This window comes from Solea solea, chromosome 21 (genome assembly GCF_958295425.1).
Source record: "Solea solea chromosome 21, fSolSol10.1, whole genome shotgun sequence".
In the NCBI taxonomy this organism is placed as follows: Eukaryota; Metazoa; Chordata; class Actinopteri; order Pleuronectiformes; family Soleidae; genus Solea; species Solea solea.
This window is the reverse complement of record NC_081154.1, coordinates 12,925,629-12,944,684: the sequence shown is the minus strand read 5'-3', so window position 1 is coordinate 12,944,684 and position 19,056 is coordinate 12,925,629. Positions and strand designations below refer to the sequence as shown.

Genomic DNA, 19,056 nt, shown 5'->3' with positions numbered 1-19,056 from the left:
TTCGGCGGCCCGAGGTAACCTCAGTGTCACAGCTGAACCAACCTAAATATTTACATAATATATATATAATATGGATATACTGCATTGTCTAAGAATGAACTATGATGCAATGGTTTATGTTGTTTTCACAAACAAAAGAAACAGCCACACTTAATATTTTAACTTTTAACATACGTCTTTATTCTTGACAGAAATATATATACACAGGTAGAGTCTGATTTTAAATCATTAGATTTCATAGTTTTTGACTTCCTCTGGTTGCTTTTCAGGATCTCCTCCGTTCTCCAAGTACAGGTCATTGAAGGGATACTGTTTCGGAGCCTGCAACACAGACAAATACTTCCATTAAAATGTGCCGAAATAGAGGACACAATCAAATGCATTTGCTCCTTGTGAAACCAATTGACAGAAAATAAGTATAATTATTACGAGCAAAGGTAACACATTAAACAAACCATTTTGTGAGCAGTCGCAAGATACCTGAAGTCTGAAATTACATCGTTACTACAAGGTATTTGTTGTATCCTCACCAAGGAGGTGATGTGTTCACCCATGCCTTTTTGTTTGTTTGTCGTCTAGCAAGATTACACACTAAATAAATAAATAACAGATTTTCACAAAACCTTGTGGAGGAATCAGGTCGGGCAAAGGAAGAACTAAGTTAATTTAGTTAAGGATGTTTAGATAACAAGCAGGAGTTTGCTTAACTATAAGGTGTGACTGAATTTACGGGACTGTTGGGCCTTGGCAGAGGTATGCACTCTCCTGAGTGCCATTTCTAGTTGAAGAATTCGTTGACAGACACCCAGTGTGGCAAGCTTAAGGCAGACACGAACTCTGCTTTTAAATCTAATTACAGTTTAATTATTGGAACCAGGTAATTTTACACCCACTGAAAACTGACTTCCCTTGCAATAAACAAACAAATAATTTCAAGCCTTTGTCTGTACTTACAACAGGTTGGTAAGATGGGAGTTTCTCTCCCACGTAGAACATAAACAGCATGAACCCAACAAAACCAAACAGTTGTTTGCACATGGTGGACCAGGACACGGGACTGGGAGATGTATCCACACGGTTCCTGATGAACATGTCAAAATTCCAGTGGATCTAAAAATGGAAAGACAGCAGACAATCACTGACTAACAGTTGTGAACAATATACTGTAAATTTACTTTGTTATGGAGTAAATAATAGCAGGGTGGTGGTGCTTGGGGTGGAGTGCCACACAGTGCCTGTATGCATGCACTTTAAATTTTAGTTTATGTTACCACTGTCTCAATTTAGGACACAAAGAAACATGAACATTCTTGCATTCTCATGATTGCTGACTTGTATTAATAATTACTAGTAATAAATGTACATTTGATATCAGAGTGCCATAAGAGAAGACAGAAAAACTTTGAGATCAAGTGTAGACAAATAATGGAGACACATACCAATATCAATATGTGAGCGTTAAACCTTTAAGCCAATTTGACAGAAACCTCTGTTCAACTTGTGACTAAGATATTTATTGACTGGGGCCATGTTTTAACATCCATCCCCTCACAAGTGCGTTTTTTGATGAATGCAATATTTGAGGACAGGCAAGAAGATTAACATCTTGCAGAATGACATGCACATTGTTGTTTTTATTATTTCTCACCCAACATGCTCAACGACACTTGCCAAAAATGCACAAATGATCCAGTACATGGTTATAGTTAGTAAGTACACATCAATAATTTCATTTTTGATTGTTTTGATGTAGAAATTAAAAATGTATGATGATGATGTGATGTACGTAAGATGACAGTTACATCTTGTTCTACATACAAATGAAATAGCTAAGGTTGGAGTTGGGAGGTAAACAAGTGCTTGTACTGGCTTGAACATGTGGATTCACTAAGCGGTTAGAGATTTGAATTTGCTGTACCAATGCACTTGTTGTATTGTGTCTACCTGCCCATGGACAACTGACAGGAATGTGTTTGTAATGCATTTTAGCAAATGTTTCTAATAAATTTAAAGTGTTTTCAGCGGCAGGAAGAAAAGTCATAAGTGTCTTACCGGCTCTCCCCAGTTCCTCCTCAGATCTGGATGGTCCCAACTGTACCAGGGGTCTCTCTCATGCTGAGATCTATCTGGAAGTTTTGGGTAATCACCATATCTTAAAAAGAGGAAAAAATAGACATTAGTCTATTGCAACACAATCAGACACAGAGTTTACACCACTATGAATTGAATACTTCTGCTCACCCCTCTCCCTTGTCAGGATATGGTTCATAGTCCTCAACCCTTATGTTGTACTTCTTAGCAGCAGCAGCTCTTTCCTCGGGGGTCTCCGGAAAACCACCAGGTAGGCTGTCCTTTGTTACACCAGAGGCTTAAGAACAAATACATGCATGAGAACCAGCAAAGTGGATTTTCTTTAAGCCATAAAGAGCAAAATGACGTGACAACCTTATTCTGACCGTCCACTCTCATTCAAATCAGCTTCTCAGCTAGCAGGAGCTAATATTAGCATGTCAAGGTTACGTCCATTTCGGGGGCTTTAACTTTACATTTTGACACACAGCTCCACAGACATACATCACTGCACGATTAATAAACATACTACTGACCAGCTCTACATCCCGGCAGAAGGGCCCGAACGCCAGACCCGTTTGCTTTACAGAGGGCCCGGGCCAAGCCACGGAAGCCAACACCAGCCATGTTTACAAGCGACTGTTGTCCGACCCACTGAATATAAGTGCGCATGCGTAAGGTCCGTAGTCTTCTTCTTTGGTTTATTTGGGAATGCTAAAAATGACCGTTTTAGATGTAGATTGCCACTTATTGTTCCAGAGTGCACAACACCGCTTATATGTTAATTAAAAACAATAAGATAAACAAACAGAGTTATATTCTTGATGTTAAACTTTTCATTTTTCATTTAAATAAAGCAATTGATTTGCCATATTCCTTTCCAATGCTTTTTAAGCCATTATTTACATTTATCCGACTTTGCAGTATGTATTGTGTATTCTATATCTCTGCCCTTAATATCATAATTTCAGATTTGGAGATGCTAAACAACATAGAGAAGATGAAGATTTATACTTTATGCATATGGCCAATTTCATAAATATGACATTTTAATTTTAATAAATTATCAGAATACACTGTAGTACTGCATTGATTAGATTCTAAATTGTATTACCATTGTTAGAATATACAATGAAATTCAGGTACACTGTCAGGATGTGGACTCATAAATTAAATAAGTAATAAATATATACATTCACACATTCCAACATACATTAATTTAACCCCACCATCATTCAGTCAGTGCCGACGTAAAGATTTGAGAGAGGTAATTAAGTAAAAATAATGATTTCACTTAAGAATAACAATATATTGCACATTATCTCTGCAGTAAAAACATTAAGGTGCTGTATTTTCTCATGTTGGGAAGTTTTTGAAATCATTGTTCAGTGTGACAATGGCTCTGGGGTAAAAACTGTTCAGGACTGGACTCAACTATTTGGTAATGATGTCATGCACATAATAAATATGTCATAAAAGTCATAGTATGAGATACTTTTACTTTGATAATTTAAATACATTTTTGACATGTCATTTGACCAAAAGGCCTTTATTTGTCATGAAGTAATCTGATATGTTATATTCAGTTAAGGCTTCAAATACCCAACTCAGAAAACAGTCATACTAGGAGTGAAAACAGAAGCAACCATCATTACTTGATTTATTTTTTTTATAGTTTTTCATTTATTCTCAGTTGCATATTGTGAAGAAACATGTGATGTCAACATGAAATCTCATCCAGTGGCTGAAGGGAACTTTTCTCAAATAGAATGCACTGACGCTCAGAGTCCTGTTCCTCTTCCATCAGATCCAGCTCAGGTGCACATGTGCATTTACTGGGGGATCGTCAAACTGTCACTGGTGTTGTAGATGAAAGTCACTCACAGCAATATCGCTATGTCCTCCTCCACTTTCTCAAAGGGACAGTGAAGTTCATATCTAGGGCAAAAGTGAAAACATTAGAATAACTGTGGAAATAAATTGCTTCTAACTTGAGTTCTTGGGTCTCTAACGTTACCTCTTGAAGGGTAAGCCATCTGCAGCAACTAGAAACCTCTCAAAGTTCCACCGAATGTCATTAACTTTGATTGGAGACCAGTAGAATTTCTTCATGTCTCCAATAACAGGGTTCACAAATGACAAAGATTCCTGTGACAAACAAAGACAACAGATTTAACAGGTGCACGTCTGGCAACAAAAATATGTGTATAAATCTCATGTTATATAACACACACCCACAAACACACCTTTAGGTAGGAAAAAAGAGGCTCTTCATTTAATCCATTCACCTCGACCCTGCCAAAGACAGGAAACTTTGGCACAAATCCACCACCAGGTCTCACATACTTCAATATATTGAGGGTTTCATGATTGACCTCTGAAAAAAACAAGTGTCATTAGACATTTGTTTTATAGACATGCCCATTTTCTGATATAAAATGTACTTAAGTTTTAGAAGTAAAAGTAAAAGTATTAAAAAAGTGAGGAATAAGGATTGAGCCATAGTGGATCAGTGGTGGCCGAGTAGTCTTTCGACTGGAAGGGTGTGTGTTCAATTCCTGGCTCTGCTAGTCTGTAAATGGCTGAATGGCAAAACTGTAGTGTAAAGCAGCTCATCAAGACTAGAAAAAACACTATACAGACCATTACTAACTCTTCTTCTTCTGATTTTATTTGGTATTTAAGAAATGTAGTGGAGTAAAAGTAAATATTGCCAGAAATATAAATAACAAAGTAAAGTACAGATACGTTAATTTTGTACTTAAGTACAGTAACAAAGTATTTGTTTGTTTTTTATTCTACATTACAACACACTGCTACTGCATTTCTCATGGTACAATGTACCACCACATCAGCAAGCTGTCACATTTCAAAAGGTCCGGTTGTACCCACCAGGTGACTGAAGACCAAATTGGTTGCAGGAAAATGCTAAGACAGTGAAGTTGACGTCGCCAAACATTTCCATCAGTGCATTCAGTCGGTGGTACTGAGAGAACAGGACACAAAAGCAAAGGCCTCTATTAGGGATGACACGTGTTACAAGATTGTGTGTAATCAATCAGCGCTGTTGTGGAATATTACCTCCTCTATTGTTGACCCTCAGAAGGTGGCAACGTTGACGATGAGAAGCACCTTACCCCTGTACTTACTGAGCGGAACCAGCTGTCCATCCAGGGTCTCAGCAGAGAAATCATAGACTGATTTATTCGCCATGCTTGTGCTGTAGTGTGTACAGGGGACTGTTGGCAGTCAAGAGTGAGTACTCACTCAGCTATCCTGTTAGCTCGTCTCATTCACTGAAACATAACTCACGGGTCAGCAGTTGTTCAGCATGACTGACTTCATTGTTCTCCTGGACAGAGGTGAGCTGGCAGGATGCTACACCAGGAAGACGGGCTGTTAAAACAGTGGCAGCTTAATTGGGATCTGGAAATTAAATATTTAAGAATGAACATGTTGACACCTGTAGGAGATCACAGCAGCATATTGGCTGCTTTATATAAGAACTATTACTTATATAGTCCCAGAGTACAATATCAATGAATTACACTGTTGAAAATCAGTCATAGACTGACTTGGGACCCACAGATGGGTAGCCAAATATCTTTTTTCTTTGCTCAAGTTTTATGAAATAAAACATATGCATAAAAAGAAGTCCTGAGTTGTTTATCATAAAAGTGAATTGCTGGGTTATCTATTCAACATAATTATTAGATGTTATAGAATAAGCTGTTGACATTATGTCTCCTCTCACCATTGTTTTTTTTTGTGTTTGTTTTTTTAATAGTGCTTTCAATCCTGATTCAGTCTGATAGTGTATGCCACTGTTTTAATGTCATCTTGTCTTATTTGCCTTGTCAAAACCCTCTGTTTTTGGAAAGCAGTATCTTAACTACTGTTGTTTCCAATGAGCTATGCAAATAAATGTGACTTGAACTCACTTGATATGTTTATGGGTCAGGATAAAGGATTTATTATGCATTACAAAGGACACTAGGCCTTAATAGGAAAATAATTTGGTTTACTACCCCAGTACCACCTAGTGGTAGTTCACAGGGACTGTCCTTTCCTGAGGTTGTAGACTTATCACTTCCAAGCAGATAATGTGTTCTGGAGTCACGGCGATTAATATAATCTTTTATACACGTGTTTTAATTTACCACAGTGACATGTCTAAATGTCCTCAATGAAAAAGCACCATACCCGGAAAATTACAAATGCTGCGTTCACTTGTTCCTCGTAACGTATAGCTGTTTTTAAATTAAATCTATGTTCTTCTTCCTTGTCTTTTAACGGCAGTTGGTTTGACCTATATATCACTTTGAAAACACTTTAAATTGCAATTGAACGTGTACGTGAATCAATTATCGCGTTGTATGGCATAAATAGCAACATTTGATTTTAGCAGATGTTGCATCACTTACATGTTATTTTACCTGTAGGATTATGGCAATATCTCAAATTTTTGGACCTTGGCTGTCTCATACCAAACCAAATAAACCTAATTATACCCATATTTTGTACATTACATTAATAACTTTGCGGGATTATCCATGCATGCTTCCCGATTTCAATCAGATTTTTGTGATAGCACTTGAAGGCAGCATCGGGTTTGGGCAACACTGCATTCAAACGCCTGCAAAGATGTCAAAGCAAAACACGTCGTTTTGGTATTTAAGTGAAGAATAACAATTTCCGAGAAACTCATTGCAATAAATCCGATTCAGAATGAGTAAAGAAGCTAAAATTCCAAGGTGAGTACATTTATAATGGTGTTTTTAATCTAAAAATCAGCTCGGTTGGTTGCCACCCGGCAAGCTAGCTCCTCTGCTAACAGCTATTTAAAACAACTGGCAAGTGACTGGACAAGGTAGCCGTCCTCTTTATTTATGAAAGCTGACGTCTGTGTTATCAACTACCACCGTGACAACACTGACACAAGACTCTATATTGTTAATGTGATATTAACTAGTGGTTTCTCACTTTGTAAAACCGTCACTGACATTTATATTTGTTCGTAATTGTTGTCTGCAGTGTCAAAGTTCAGCTGTAAATGCACAGGTTTGCATTTCCTCTGCAGATGCCATCTCTTGGACCTGCCCTGGGAGGATGTGCTTATTCCACATATACTGAATTATCTGCCGCTGCAACACCTGGTCAGCCTGCAGCGGGTTAGCAAGCAGTTTCACAGCCTCATCCAGGTGTACCTGGCCAACTGCAGGACTTTTGATATGGTAAGTGGTTTTACATGGGTTTTCTTTCTAATGTTATGTGGAGTGTATCAGAATATAATTAACACTGTTTCACAGATCAATTAAGGAACAGCAAAATCAGAGAAAACTTAAATACACTCACCTTTAAAATGCTGACATGGCTTTTAACAAAATGCCATGGTCATGTTTATGATTTAAATGATTAAGGCCTCACAGTTTTCTCTAGCTTTGGTTCTACGTGTATCCCAGTGCACCTCTAACCAACCTAATGCAAGTCCAGGGTGTGCAAACCCAAAGACAGGAGGACCAAGGCTTAAAATTATCTCTAAATGAATCAATTAATTGACGTATATATTTTTTGTTTGCATACCAGTTGTCTACTACATTAACAGTGCACAACATCATTATGACCTGAAACTAGATAAGTGGCACAAAGTAGATAAGAAAGCCAATTATAGATTAATTAAACTTTTCTATAAATTAGCTCCCTTGAACAATCCTTTGCAGTGTTATTAATAGAGAAAAACACACTTCTTCCCACTGGATTTCGATTCAAGTTGAGACCTTGACTTTATCTGTGATTGTGGAATATTATTTCATTCTTTAATATTTATGATGTATACAATAGTTTTTTTTCTCTATTATATGTTTTGTATGCACTTGTAGCTTACATTTTAAGCACGTTCAGCACTTTGGTCAACTGTGGTTGTTTTAAATGTACTATGTGAATTAGATTTGACTTGAGTTCATGCTTGCACAAGTCTGCTTTGTAGTTTCTAACGGACTTTTTTGATACACCTGCTAAGACCTGCAGTTCTTGATGAAGTCTACTTTCTGCTCTTTGACCTTTCAGATTGGATTATGCATTCCCAAGGAAGCATTTTGTTCCATGTTAAAGGACTGCAAAGCTCTCCAGAGCCTGTCACTCCAGAACTGCTCAGACTGGGTGACAGATAAAGAGCTGCTGCCAGTTATCGGCGAGAACCAGCATCTGCAGAAAGTGGACATGAGCGGGTGTGTTTGGCTTACCCGCCACTCCCTGGTGGCCGTGTCCTTGAGCTGCATGCATCTCCAGCACCTTGGTCTGGCACACTGCGAGTGGGTGGACAGCCTGTCCCTGCGCAGCCTGGTTGACCACTGCAGGGGGCTGCTGTCGATCGACCTCACCGCCTGCAGACAGCTCAAGGATGACGCCATCTGCTACCTGGCCAAGAAGTGTTCGAAGTTGAAGTCTCTATCTTTGGCAGTTAATGCCAACATCACGGATGAGTCTGTGGAGGAAGTGGCCAAAAACTGCAGGAGTCTAGAGCAGCTGGACCTGACAGGTTGCCTCAGGGTCAGGAACCAGTCCATCAGGTATATACTTACTTTCTAGTGTAATTCAACAAAGTTTGTGTCCACCCTTTGACATGTATCATCTGATTTGTGCACCCATCCATAATGTCCACTGCCTGCTGTGCTCACAGAACTCTTGCTGAGTACTGCCCGCAGCTACAGTCCCTGAAGGTGAATCACTGCCACAATGTGACAGAGTCGAGCCTCGATCCTCTGCGCAAGCGCAATGTTGTGATCGACGTTGAACCACCCTTACAACGAGCTCTAGTTCTTCTTCAAGATGTGCTGGGATTTGCTCCTATTATCAATCTCCAGATATAACCAAAGGATCATCTACCTGTAGGTAGGTAATATCATCAGTAAGTCTACTGGGCAAACTTGTGACATGTTTGTGTCCAGCTGTCAAATATCCAGACTGGTCCATTACACAAAATGATGAATGGTGATTTTTTTTCCTCATACTTTTTGTTAGATAGAGTGCAAAATATATATGTATAGGTAACAGTCAACATTTGCCTTTCCTGCAAGACAGCGGTCATTCGGAAGCGGTCATACAGTGGAAATGGCTGTAAATATATGAGGACAGTCCAGGTAGACCTGAATGTGTTGAACTCAATTTTGTGTGAATAAGTAAAAATAATAAGGGGGAAAATGGAACTGAAAACAATGACACAAATGACTTAAGAAAGCCGTGAACTTCTGCCTCATATCCAAAAGATGTCACTGCACTTTTCTTAAACTATAAGGACTTTGCCAAGGACCAAGGACAGGTTTTTACCTGTGTGTGTGTGTGTGTGTGTGTGTGTGTGTGCGCGTGCGTGCGTGTAACTTAACAATGCATGGACAGAGTTCCTTCAAATTAACTTGTAGTAATATTACTTATGAAAGAGTAAGTCATTATTAATCTAAGGGAAAAATGAAGGACAATAATTTGGTTTGTAAAACTGATTTCAGAAATAACAAGTCATCGCTTATTGTTTGGAAAGTTATTCTTGATCCTATAAATGTCACAAAATAGCACCATTCATAGTTCAAAATGCACTTTCTAGGAATAAATATATCTTAATGAATGAAACACACAACCTGATGCTTGCACAGAGTAGATTTTTAAAATATTTATCGCCATATGGTAGAAATGATGTCATCGTATCACTGTAATGTCAACACTGCGTTGTGTATCGGAGTAATACATTCATTTGTCCTCATCGTCTATAAACGAGTCATGATGAAATGTCATTGTGAGTAAAATGTATCCACATCATAGAAAAACCTTTTTAACCAAAGGACGGTAAAGTGTATTGTTGTTGTCTTTGGTACATTGTGTACCTGGTATTGTAAAAACACTTGTCTTATGTTTCATTTAGAAACATTTAAACATGTTTGAGTTTAATTAAACATTTATTGTTTGCATGCACAGTTTATCTAGTGAAATGTCCACTTCAACGAGATCCATGCATTTCCCACCCCTTGACCACCATAGTTCTGTCTAGACATTGGCTTATTTTGTCCTCTGTTTGTCATCTCAATTTCTTGTCTGCCGTCATGACATACTGAAATTGAATGCAGTTTTGTTTGTAGTGTGTCTTTCAGAAATAATGTCCTGGCTCCTCAGGATATCAACAGACCTCAAGGTCAATACTTACCAATACTTTACTGTTATTTAAAACAGTTTTTACTCTAAAGGTATATTTGTGGCTAGATGCTACTGGGGTAACTGGGTTAACATTATTTTATTTTCTTGTATAATCCATATTTGAAATGAGTAAAGACATTTATTATCATGACTGTTTGCTTTTAAGCCTTTGACATGCCTTTTGTATACCTGTGTTGAAATCCTATTTCCCTGTAACACATTACAAGATTTATATAAAAAAATTGTAAAAAGACAACACCATCAGAAATGACTGTCATTAGTTTCCCATTACATAAAGCAGCATGAAAGTGCTGTGATACAACAGGCTGTGTAGTTGGAGTGTTTTTTTAATTGCAGGTGTGTGACTGAGTGATCAAGCTGGTGTCGGATACAGTTTTCAAAGGGAATGCAAAGTTTAAAGTCTCTTATATTAGTAGATTTTTGTCGGTCAGTTACGGAGCACCGTTGAAATGTCCCTTCTGTTTTCTTAAATATCTAACATTAAAACTGACAGAAAAAGTGGACAGACTCTGTAACTACAGTATACATTCTACTCTCTCACTACATATATCCTCTGTCATTTAAAAGGATGTTAGCCTTTGCCTGTAAACACGTTTCCTGTGATCTGAGTGATTGTAAAGCAAAGACTTCTCTGAAGTTTTTGTACTGTTGTGGCTTCATTACTTCATTGGGTTTATGACAAAGTGACACAAGGTGGCAGCAATGAGTCAGGATTTCTTTTTCTGCGCCTCATCTGATGCTTCAGAAGCTGCAATGCATTACTTCAAAGCTACAGTGCAGTCACGTCTTCAATGTAGTATAACACTTTGAATGTCAAGAATCTTTAAGATTAAGAGAGAAAGTTGCATGTTTGATTGGTTAGACAGTTGCGAAAGCCAGCATCAGCTTCACGATGTACCTGATGCAGTGACTGCACAATAAGAATTTATTTGTTGCAACAGCTAGGTGTAAACATCCCTCCCACAGTTTCCTCTGGTGGTCCGATAGGCAGACTATATTGTAACTTGTCTCTGTGACAGCACAACAGGTCTATTTTCCACTTGATGGCATGGTTTACTCCATCTGCTGTGTGCGTCCGGTCCACGGGCTGAATTGGCACAAGAGAGAGTTGCGTTTTTTTTTTTTTTTTGAAGGACGGAGCGGCTTCCTTCTGTTAGTCGATTGTGCTGATTGTCACATGGAACAGAAGGAGACAAAGAGAATCTTGACATTTCAGTGTATTTCATGAATCAACTCACAGTGGAGCTTCTCCAGCATTTTGGTTTATATTTAACAAACAAGGCAAGATTCATTCATTGTCTACTGCTTTTTCCTCCACATGAGGGTCACTGGGCCACTAGAGCCAGTCCCAGCTGACACTAGGGGCAAAAAGCGGGGTACACAACCATTCACTCTCGCAACCCAATCAACCTCTTCATGCTTTTGGGCTGTGGGAGGAAACCAGAGTACTCGCAGAAGACCCATGCGAACACGGGAAGGACATGCAAACTCCACTCAGAGAGGCCCTTGGTCGGACCTGGGGCTTTATGCTGCAAGGCAACAGTGCTAGCCTCTGTTCCGCCATGTGGCCCAACCAAGCAAGTTCTTTTCTTTAGCAGGAACCAGACCAAATTAATGAGTCTTGTTGCCATTGTTTCCTCTTTAAAATGAATGCAAAATAGGGATAATTATTTGTCCCCGTATTATAGCACATATGAAGAGGATTAAAACAGTTAACTGCAACTTTCTCAGTCTCACCTTCAACTGTAATAATCTGTATAAGAACACTTCAGGGTTCAGTGACTCGTCCCTTGTTTGTGTCCAGCAGTCGGCGGGTTAAAAAAAAAATCAGACCACATTCATCATGTATGACTTCAATTAGCATTGATCTGCAGGGGGGGAAAGAAACATTGCTGTGCTATTATATACCATGGAGCAATTTCTGTTCCAGTGATTGAGTATATGGGGGGATTTCTCAAACGGAGCAGGCCAAACATATTTTGTCTCCCTGCCAATAATCTGGCACAAATTATTGATCAATTGCAACTGATCATTTTATACCCAGGCACAACAATGTAGTCATTTTGTTTTATTCAGAAGGCAGTTTTAGCCCGAGGCGGCATGTAATATACTGTACTTATTAAAACAAAGAATACATTTATGTTAAATCTCAGAATCCTCTCTCACAGAGCGGCCGACTGACTGTAATCCTTCAAATAAAACAATAATAATAATAATAAAAAAATGTGATACATGACTTATATTCTCAACATGGCACAGTCAATGCTCTTAGTTATGTTTCATGCATACTTGTGTTTTAAACTGGTGAGTTTAACTGATATTATTGGAGGTGAATCTGGTCCCTTTTTTAACTATAATTTTGTCACTGCACTTGTTTTTGCTGATTTTGTAGTGTCTTGTAAAACCGTGCAGACTGGGCACATTTTCTGCTTGACTTAACACTTTTCTTTTAATTTTCTTGGTATGGAACGCAAATAATGTTAAGTAGACTATAGACAACCTCCCCACTTACATTAGCAATAGGATTTTACTTCAAACTTAACACTTCATTGCAAGTTTTAAACATAAATAGTCAAAAAAAGTCAAATATTAGTGATATTTTCTACAAGAAACCACAAATAATTCAAGTTTAAGACAATATACGCCTAATTACGGTGTTTTCTGTTAATAGATATTTCTTTAGTAAGTTGTGTTTATTGTGGTTGTATAAAATATGTATATTTTTGGCCTTTTGCATGTGTAAAGTGAATCTCGTACTTTTAAATAGCCAAGGGACGTACAACATATCAACATTTGTCTTCTGTAAGACTTAATTTGAGGCAGCCACAAATAAGACCAGCGTGTTTGAGAAATCAGTATATTTAGAAACAGTTTTCTTTCATATTAACCAGCTGAATAAAATAGTATTTTAAAAGAGTATTTGTAGTTATTTATATCTTCATCTTCAGTATGTTTAAAAAGTAGATCCTGCTCAGAAAATAATTGGTTCAAGATACTTTCCAGCCGTAAGTTATTTTAAGGTGGAGTGAGAATCACTGTAGCTCTTCAGATGGGCTCAAAACTGTGTCAGAGATTTTGTTCATTTTCATATTTTTAATTAACAGACTCTTTTCCCCGCCACCTTTCGTCTTCCATCGGTGAATGAGTCTTTTTTGCTCATTTATTTGATGTAGTTTATCTCCTCCAACCATTCATACACAACTCGCTTGGATCCCGGGACTTAGGGATCCATCTTTTTGGCCACCACGGAAGCATAACTAATGACAACATTAAAGTGGCTTTGTGAGCGTGGCCATCAAAATGTCGATCAACCAAGCAGGAAATAATGTTGGATTTTAAAAATCAACATGAATAAACATGTGTGTTTAGAGTGTTGATGTACGAGGGGACAGGAGTGATGGAAACCTGGGTTTAAATGTGAGGATTTAATAATAACTATTTTGTGGAGGTTGATGTGAAGAGCAGTGTTGTTTTCAGCCTCTTGAATGAATGACAACACCACACAAGACGTCTTCAGGGTGCTGTCTAATTAACGCGACATTTCAAGCTTTCTGGAGACACAGAACTGTCAGACCCATTAGCATCGTCCTAATTACTGTGCTTCTTACCCCAGACTGGACAGGAAACACATGGTCAACTTGCTCTGGCTCCGCTACTGCTAGTTAGTCCACACTTAGTTTATCTCTTCATTAAGACATCTCTTTGTCGTTTGCACTGAATGAATGGAGCCTCACAGCCAGTGTGACTCAACTATTCACTGCCAGAGTGAAGAATGTGTTGGCCCAGTTCTCTGGGAGCAATGTCCCACCACTCTGTGGTGTCTTTTCTTTTCCATAAATAATTTGTAACCATAATAATTTATGGGTTAGGCAGTTTCTTTGTTGTATGATCTCCACGTGTTGCTGACATGCCACAATTAGCCAAACGAACAAGTTCAGTGTGTGTAAAAACAGACAGTGTATATGTGCACGAACAAAGCGGAACGCCACGTTTAAGTGCAGCTCCTTCTGTGTTTGGGTCACCACGCTCTTTTGAAGTGCGATTGTTATTGTTGTACATATTTTACATCTACATTTGCTTAAAAGTTGCATCCCCTCCACTTTCTCAGACATCAGATCTGCTATGCTGTCAGCCCCTCACCTCAAGCCACCCAGGGTTGAGTCCCCTCCTCAAATCCGAAACACCCAGAGGCCAAGTTTTTGAAGCTACACGTAATTTGACTGCAATATAAACACACTAAATGAGCTAATAGGGAAAATAGCACGCATACAGTAAGCATGATGAGGATTCGTCCTGGCAGGAGCATTTTGCCCTCTGACTAATCTGGCCTGCTAAATTGTAAGTAATGTGTTGAACTTGTGTCCTCCAAGCCAACAGAGATCAGAGTTCAGCTCCGTGTTGTAATCACAGATCACATCTTATTATGCTTAGTGGACGCTGAAAGATGCTAAAGGCCGTCCCGTAATTTACTTTGTGGGCAGACGCAGATCTGATTGAAGACAGAGAAAGACAAATCTGACAAAGACAAAGCTTACATCATAGAACGTTGATGTCTGTGGCTGTTTGAGGCCACAAAATGATTCGTATTATATAAATAATTTGGAGAATTCCGACCCAAATATCAACAGAGCCTCCTCTGTCTTATTCCCGCTTCACTGTCTGCAAACTCAGACATGAAGGAAACCCGTGCTATTATTTGACAAATGGAGCACAAACAGCAAAATATGTGTTTAGTAGCAGTCTTGCCCCATAGATTAATGACATTAACGAAGTTTCCATTAGCACAGCGATCAGGGGAGACAGAGGCGTCCATGCGTAAATCCACATGACTGAATCACTGATAAGAGAAAATGAAACACATCTCGGTGGGCCAAGAGGGGCCAGGAAACGCCACTCCAAATTAGCCCGCAGCCCAATTTGTTGTTACTTCATTACCCAACCAGCATCTGCAGGGAAAGGGAGGGAAGTTGTGACCCATCTTCTGCCTGAAGATTCGCACTCGCAGTGGTAAAACATAGACACAAAACAGTTGGAAAGGCAGCCAGAGAGTGGATCTCCAGAGTTTCACTTGGTTGTGATAAAACACTGAACAAGGACAGTTTAAAAAAAAACCAAAATCATTGCTGATATTTCCTCTAAATTACCCATTATTCCAGTGCTTATTCAGCAGTTGTGAGATGACCTTATGTTTTCATATCAATGTTCTTTTCAGGGGAGGATTAGTGTCTTGGTATCAGATCACAGATAAAGATTAAGGAGAGTGTTGCTGGCTGCTTCGGAAAAACAAAAGCAGCAGCAGAAACATTCAACATAGTTGAAACAGCAGTTCTTGTGAAGGTGCTGAGAGACGTGTCAGTCAAAATCAGCTGGAAAAAAAGAGGTGAACATGCGTCAAAATGACAGTTGACATGTATAAAGCTTGGAACAAAGCAGCAGTAATGTTGTCTCCTTTTTTAGCACAGGTACTTTAGTCTCTGACAGTCAGGAGCATAAACCTGAAGACGGAGTGTAAACACGCTGAACTCCAATGACTCAAATTCTCTTGTTAGACGACCTCAAAATCCTACAGGAGCGCCGAGTGTCTCGTGTTCTTGTACCACAGCAAACATGGAGTGCAGCTGGCAGTGTGCACTGTTCAGAGGCAGTGACATTAGTCCTGCTGAGAGCAGGAGATGAAAGCAGTCGGAAGTGTTTATGTGTGCAGTGAATGACTTGTGATTAAATAAAAATAAGCAAGCTATGGAAAAACCCTGAACTAATATGATAAAGTACATGGAACTGAGACTCATCCAACCTTTTAGAATACAGTGCCAGTGTTCCTGATCCTGTGTGTATGAAGCATTTTAGATTCAACACATCACTAATTTCAGACTTTTTCTCCACAAAAAAAGTATTGTTGCAGCTGTTATCATCTTTTTTCCTCCGTAGAAAAAGCTGTAATTTTTGTGTCTCTGTAACTTTGGACATATTATACTCTTCTCATTTTGAATTTTTGATCATAAAAGGAACATAACCCTCAAATAAGACATGGTTATGACTGTAATTGTATTGTTTTGTGTACAGTAGTTTGAGGCAACACTACAGTCAACAAATTAAAGGTTAAGATGTTTTGGGCCAGTTGAGAAGATACAGAAATAACATAAGAATATATAAGAATATTTCAAAGACACTGACAACTGACAAGGATTTGGATGTTTGAATGAAATTAAAGTGATGTTCAAGTGACACACTCATTAAATGAAGCCTGTACAGTAAACACCAATTTCTGCTGACGCTGTGTTTTCTCAGTTGCAGCTGTCTGCACACACATTAACACACTGGTATCGTTGACACATTATTGTTTTTTTTCTTGTGTGTTTGCGAACATTCGCAAAAGGACAAGCACAAACTGACACAAGAGAACAATGCATTATAGACAAGACAATAAGTCACTCGCGACAAAACACAATCTCCCTTCTGTCCTTCAGAGTCTCCAAACACTTTTATAAAAGTATTTAATGATATTTCACCTTTTGAGTGCAGGCCTGAATTTAAAGTTGAGACAAAAAGAGGAGATACTTTGGCTTTTGATTAGATATGAAAATCTGAAATCTAGGTAAAAATGAAGTCCGTTCTATTTCAAAATATAATGGAAAACGTTACTCACTATATTGTGACTTTAAATTAAAATTGCAAGGATGTTGTTTATTTATTTATTTTTTGCCACAATTAAGTTGCACCGTTTTTGCAAGTTGTTCCTTCTTGGTAGTGATAGAACTTTATGATGTCAGATTTTATATTGAATTAAACTTAAAAATGCACACTTAAATCAAAATGTTTCACATCTATGGCAACACGTCGGTTTCGACACGATTGTGCTTCACGTCTGCAACTGTACTTTTTGATGTTCTATAAAATGTGACCACGACATTTCCATAAACAAAGATCCCTTTTGAAAAAAATTATATGACTGATACTAACTGATAAGATCAAAAATGTGCTTTTGTGATGATCATAAATGATGCACACAGAAAAGGGGGGAAAACCCCCCCCGCTGTGCAGTGGCAGCACGTGAAGCCTGTGGTAGATCAGTGGAGGTTCAGCTGGAGCTGAGGGGCTTTTTCACCTCTTATCTGCTGATGGAAGTGGAAGTCTGGGGCGTCTAGTTTCTTATCTTCCATGGCTCACTAATATCCACAGGGGACCAAACACCGCTTGGCACCCTGAAATCCTTTCTCCTACACCGGATGGGAAAATCAGCCTGCGTGGATCACAGTGGGCTCGGGACATGGATGCCATATGGCCCCCGCTTATTCTCTGTGGAGTTCAGGCCTTTTGGATGCCCAGCATCTCAATGAACACAAGACACCGCGACAACACGTGATGTGACAAAGGAATTTTTCGGGGGCAGTTTACGTTGACGTTTGCCATTAACGATCGTGTCACTGAGGTTCATTAGCATAGACGCCGTAAACGTGTGTGCAGCAGTCCTTATTAAGATTCTAATGGTAGAGTCCATACAGTATTTATTAGTGCTTTCAATGATTCTTGCATATATTAATTTTAAATCTAATCAGTAGTTAAGATCAAGACATTCACTGTTAGACACATGTGTTACATCATGACCACAGTTACGCACAGAATAATTCAGAAAACCAACACATTTATGAATGATTAAAACCGCACATAAGGAAAATAAGATTTAGAGGTTAATTGGTATGGAATTATTGTTACATAATTACCCCCCCCATTTTCTGCAAAAAAACACTTCTCATAATGTTGGAGGTTCCAATTTTTAAACTTGAAGGTTTAAACATGAAGTATGGCTGCATCTCTGAGTCCTGATTGACAGCTCTGTTTATAGAAAAAAAAAGAAAAGAAAGTTGAGGATGCAGTACTGCAACTGGCCAGTGGAGGACGTGCTTTCCTCAAACTGGGAAAAGGGAACATACAGCTTTATGTATCCTCACCTAGACAGTGTAGCCAGTAGCCAGTGTGCATGCAGATATAAATACAGTATATAACTAGAGGGAGACTAAAAACAAATGTCTATGACATTGTCTAGTGTCAATGTCATTTGCCAAAAGAGTTAAACCCTTTCATTTCCATACACTTACATAGAAAGTGCTGTATTTTTGTGAATAATCACTTTTATAATTAATAAATACAGTTCTATAGATGTTGTTTGTTCCATTCAGATAAGATAGGATTGTCCTTTATTTGTCCCACAGTTGGGAAATTTACATGATCACAGCCGCAAAGACAGTAAAGATAAAGGTAATAAATAATAAACATGCATGTCCACATTAGGTGAAAGTACCATAGAAAAATATTAATAACATCAATAGATTGTACATTATCTACTGTATTATGTAAGTGCATTTTATTTCTCAGTGACTTGGTGACATAACCACAGCTCATTAGAGGGTGTAGATGAGGCGAGCTGACCCCACACTCTGAAATAATCAACTTTTCCCACGCAAGTGCACGACCGCGCCATGTGTCGGTCCGTGACGTACACCGCGAGACCTCCATCTAACTTCTTTATGAAGCACATCGAGGACAATTTTCCTGCTGAAAGGTGGTCTCCCTGCCCGGCCACGGCAATGTGCCAGCTGCATGTCATTTCTATCAAATGTGGCCAGGGTCTGTCAATTAAGAAAACACAGGGCAATCTGTGGCTGCTGAAAGAGATCCCCCTGGCCTGCTCCCAGGCTGAGAGACGGCCTTTTGTTCCCAGGCATGTCTCACATACTTTCAGAGCCCTGATAAGCTCAGGCTTCATGAAGCCCTGCTTTATATTTG

The 19,056-nt window shown here is 38.8% G+C and overlaps 3 protein-coding genes across 5 annotated transcripts in view; 1 reads left to right on the top strand and 2 right to left on the bottom strand.

Moving 5' to 3' along the window:
• Positions 1–156: 156 nt before the first annotated feature.
• Positions 157–2,745, bottom strand: ndufb8 (NADH:ubiquinone oxidoreductase subunit B8). Its single transcript, XM_058621580.1, has 5 exons — positions 2,607–2,745; positions 2,242–2,368; positions 2,053–2,152; positions 955–1,110; positions 157–321 (listed from the first exon to the last, which is right to left on the bottom strand). Exons 1-5 carry the CDS (start codon positions 2,740–2,742, stop codon positions 229–231), a joined length of 612 nt encoding a protein of 203 aa, XP_058477563.1. The 5' UTR covers positions 2,743–2,745; the 3' UTR covers positions 157–228.
• Positions 2,746–3,721: 976 nt separating this feature from the next.
• On the bottom strand, positions 3,722–5,313 carry gpx9 (glutathione peroxidase 9). The gene is made up of 5 exons (XM_058621581.1): positions 5,152–5,313; positions 4,963–5,056; positions 4,317–4,447; positions 4,088–4,218; positions 3,722–4,008 (listed from the first exon to the last, which is right to left on the bottom strand). The coding sequence occupies exons 1-5, from the start codon at positions 5,281–5,283 to the stop codon at positions 3,951–3,953; spliced, it is 546 nt and encodes a 181-aa protein (XP_058477564.1). The 5' UTR covers positions 5,284–5,313; the 3' UTR covers positions 3,722–3,950.
• Positions 5,314–6,680: 1,367 nt separating this feature from the next.
• The window catches only part of fbxl15 (F-box and leucine-rich repeat protein 15), a 73,871-nt gene continuing 61,495 nt past the window's right edge, over positions 6,681–19,056 (top strand). For 2 of the 3 annotated variants that reach the window (XR_009234229.1, XM_058621579.1), the window contains exons 1-4: positions 6,681–6,824; positions 7,151–7,304; positions 8,137–8,639; positions 8,750–8,961. Coding sequence is in view for 2 of the 3 variants with exons in the window: in XM_058621579.1 (XP_058477562.1) it covers positions 6,799–6,824; positions 7,151–7,304; positions 8,137–8,639; positions 8,750–8,939 (873 nt within the window). In the remaining variant the exon portion in view is untranslated. Of the gene's footprint in view, positions 6,825–7,150; positions 7,305–8,136; positions 8,640–8,749; positions 10,574–19,056 lie in introns of those variants that run through there. The other variant, XM_058621578.1, reaches the window with a different exon arrangement.

Bases quoted from the DNA above. Each gene is read 5' to 3' on its own strand.
- ndufb8 (XM_058621580.1), bottom strand. From the start codon at position 2,742: ATGCGCACTTATATTCAGTGGGTCGGACAACAGTCGCTTGTAAACATG. The intron at 2,369-2,606 runs GTCAGTAGTATG...TTTGTTCTTAAG, and splicing joins TCTGCCGGGATGTAGAGCTG to CCTCTGGTGTAACAAAGGAC. The intron at 322-954 runs GTAAGTACAGAC...TCTGTGTTGCAG, and splicing joins TCCCATCTTACCAACCTGTT to GCTCCGAAACAGTATCCCTT.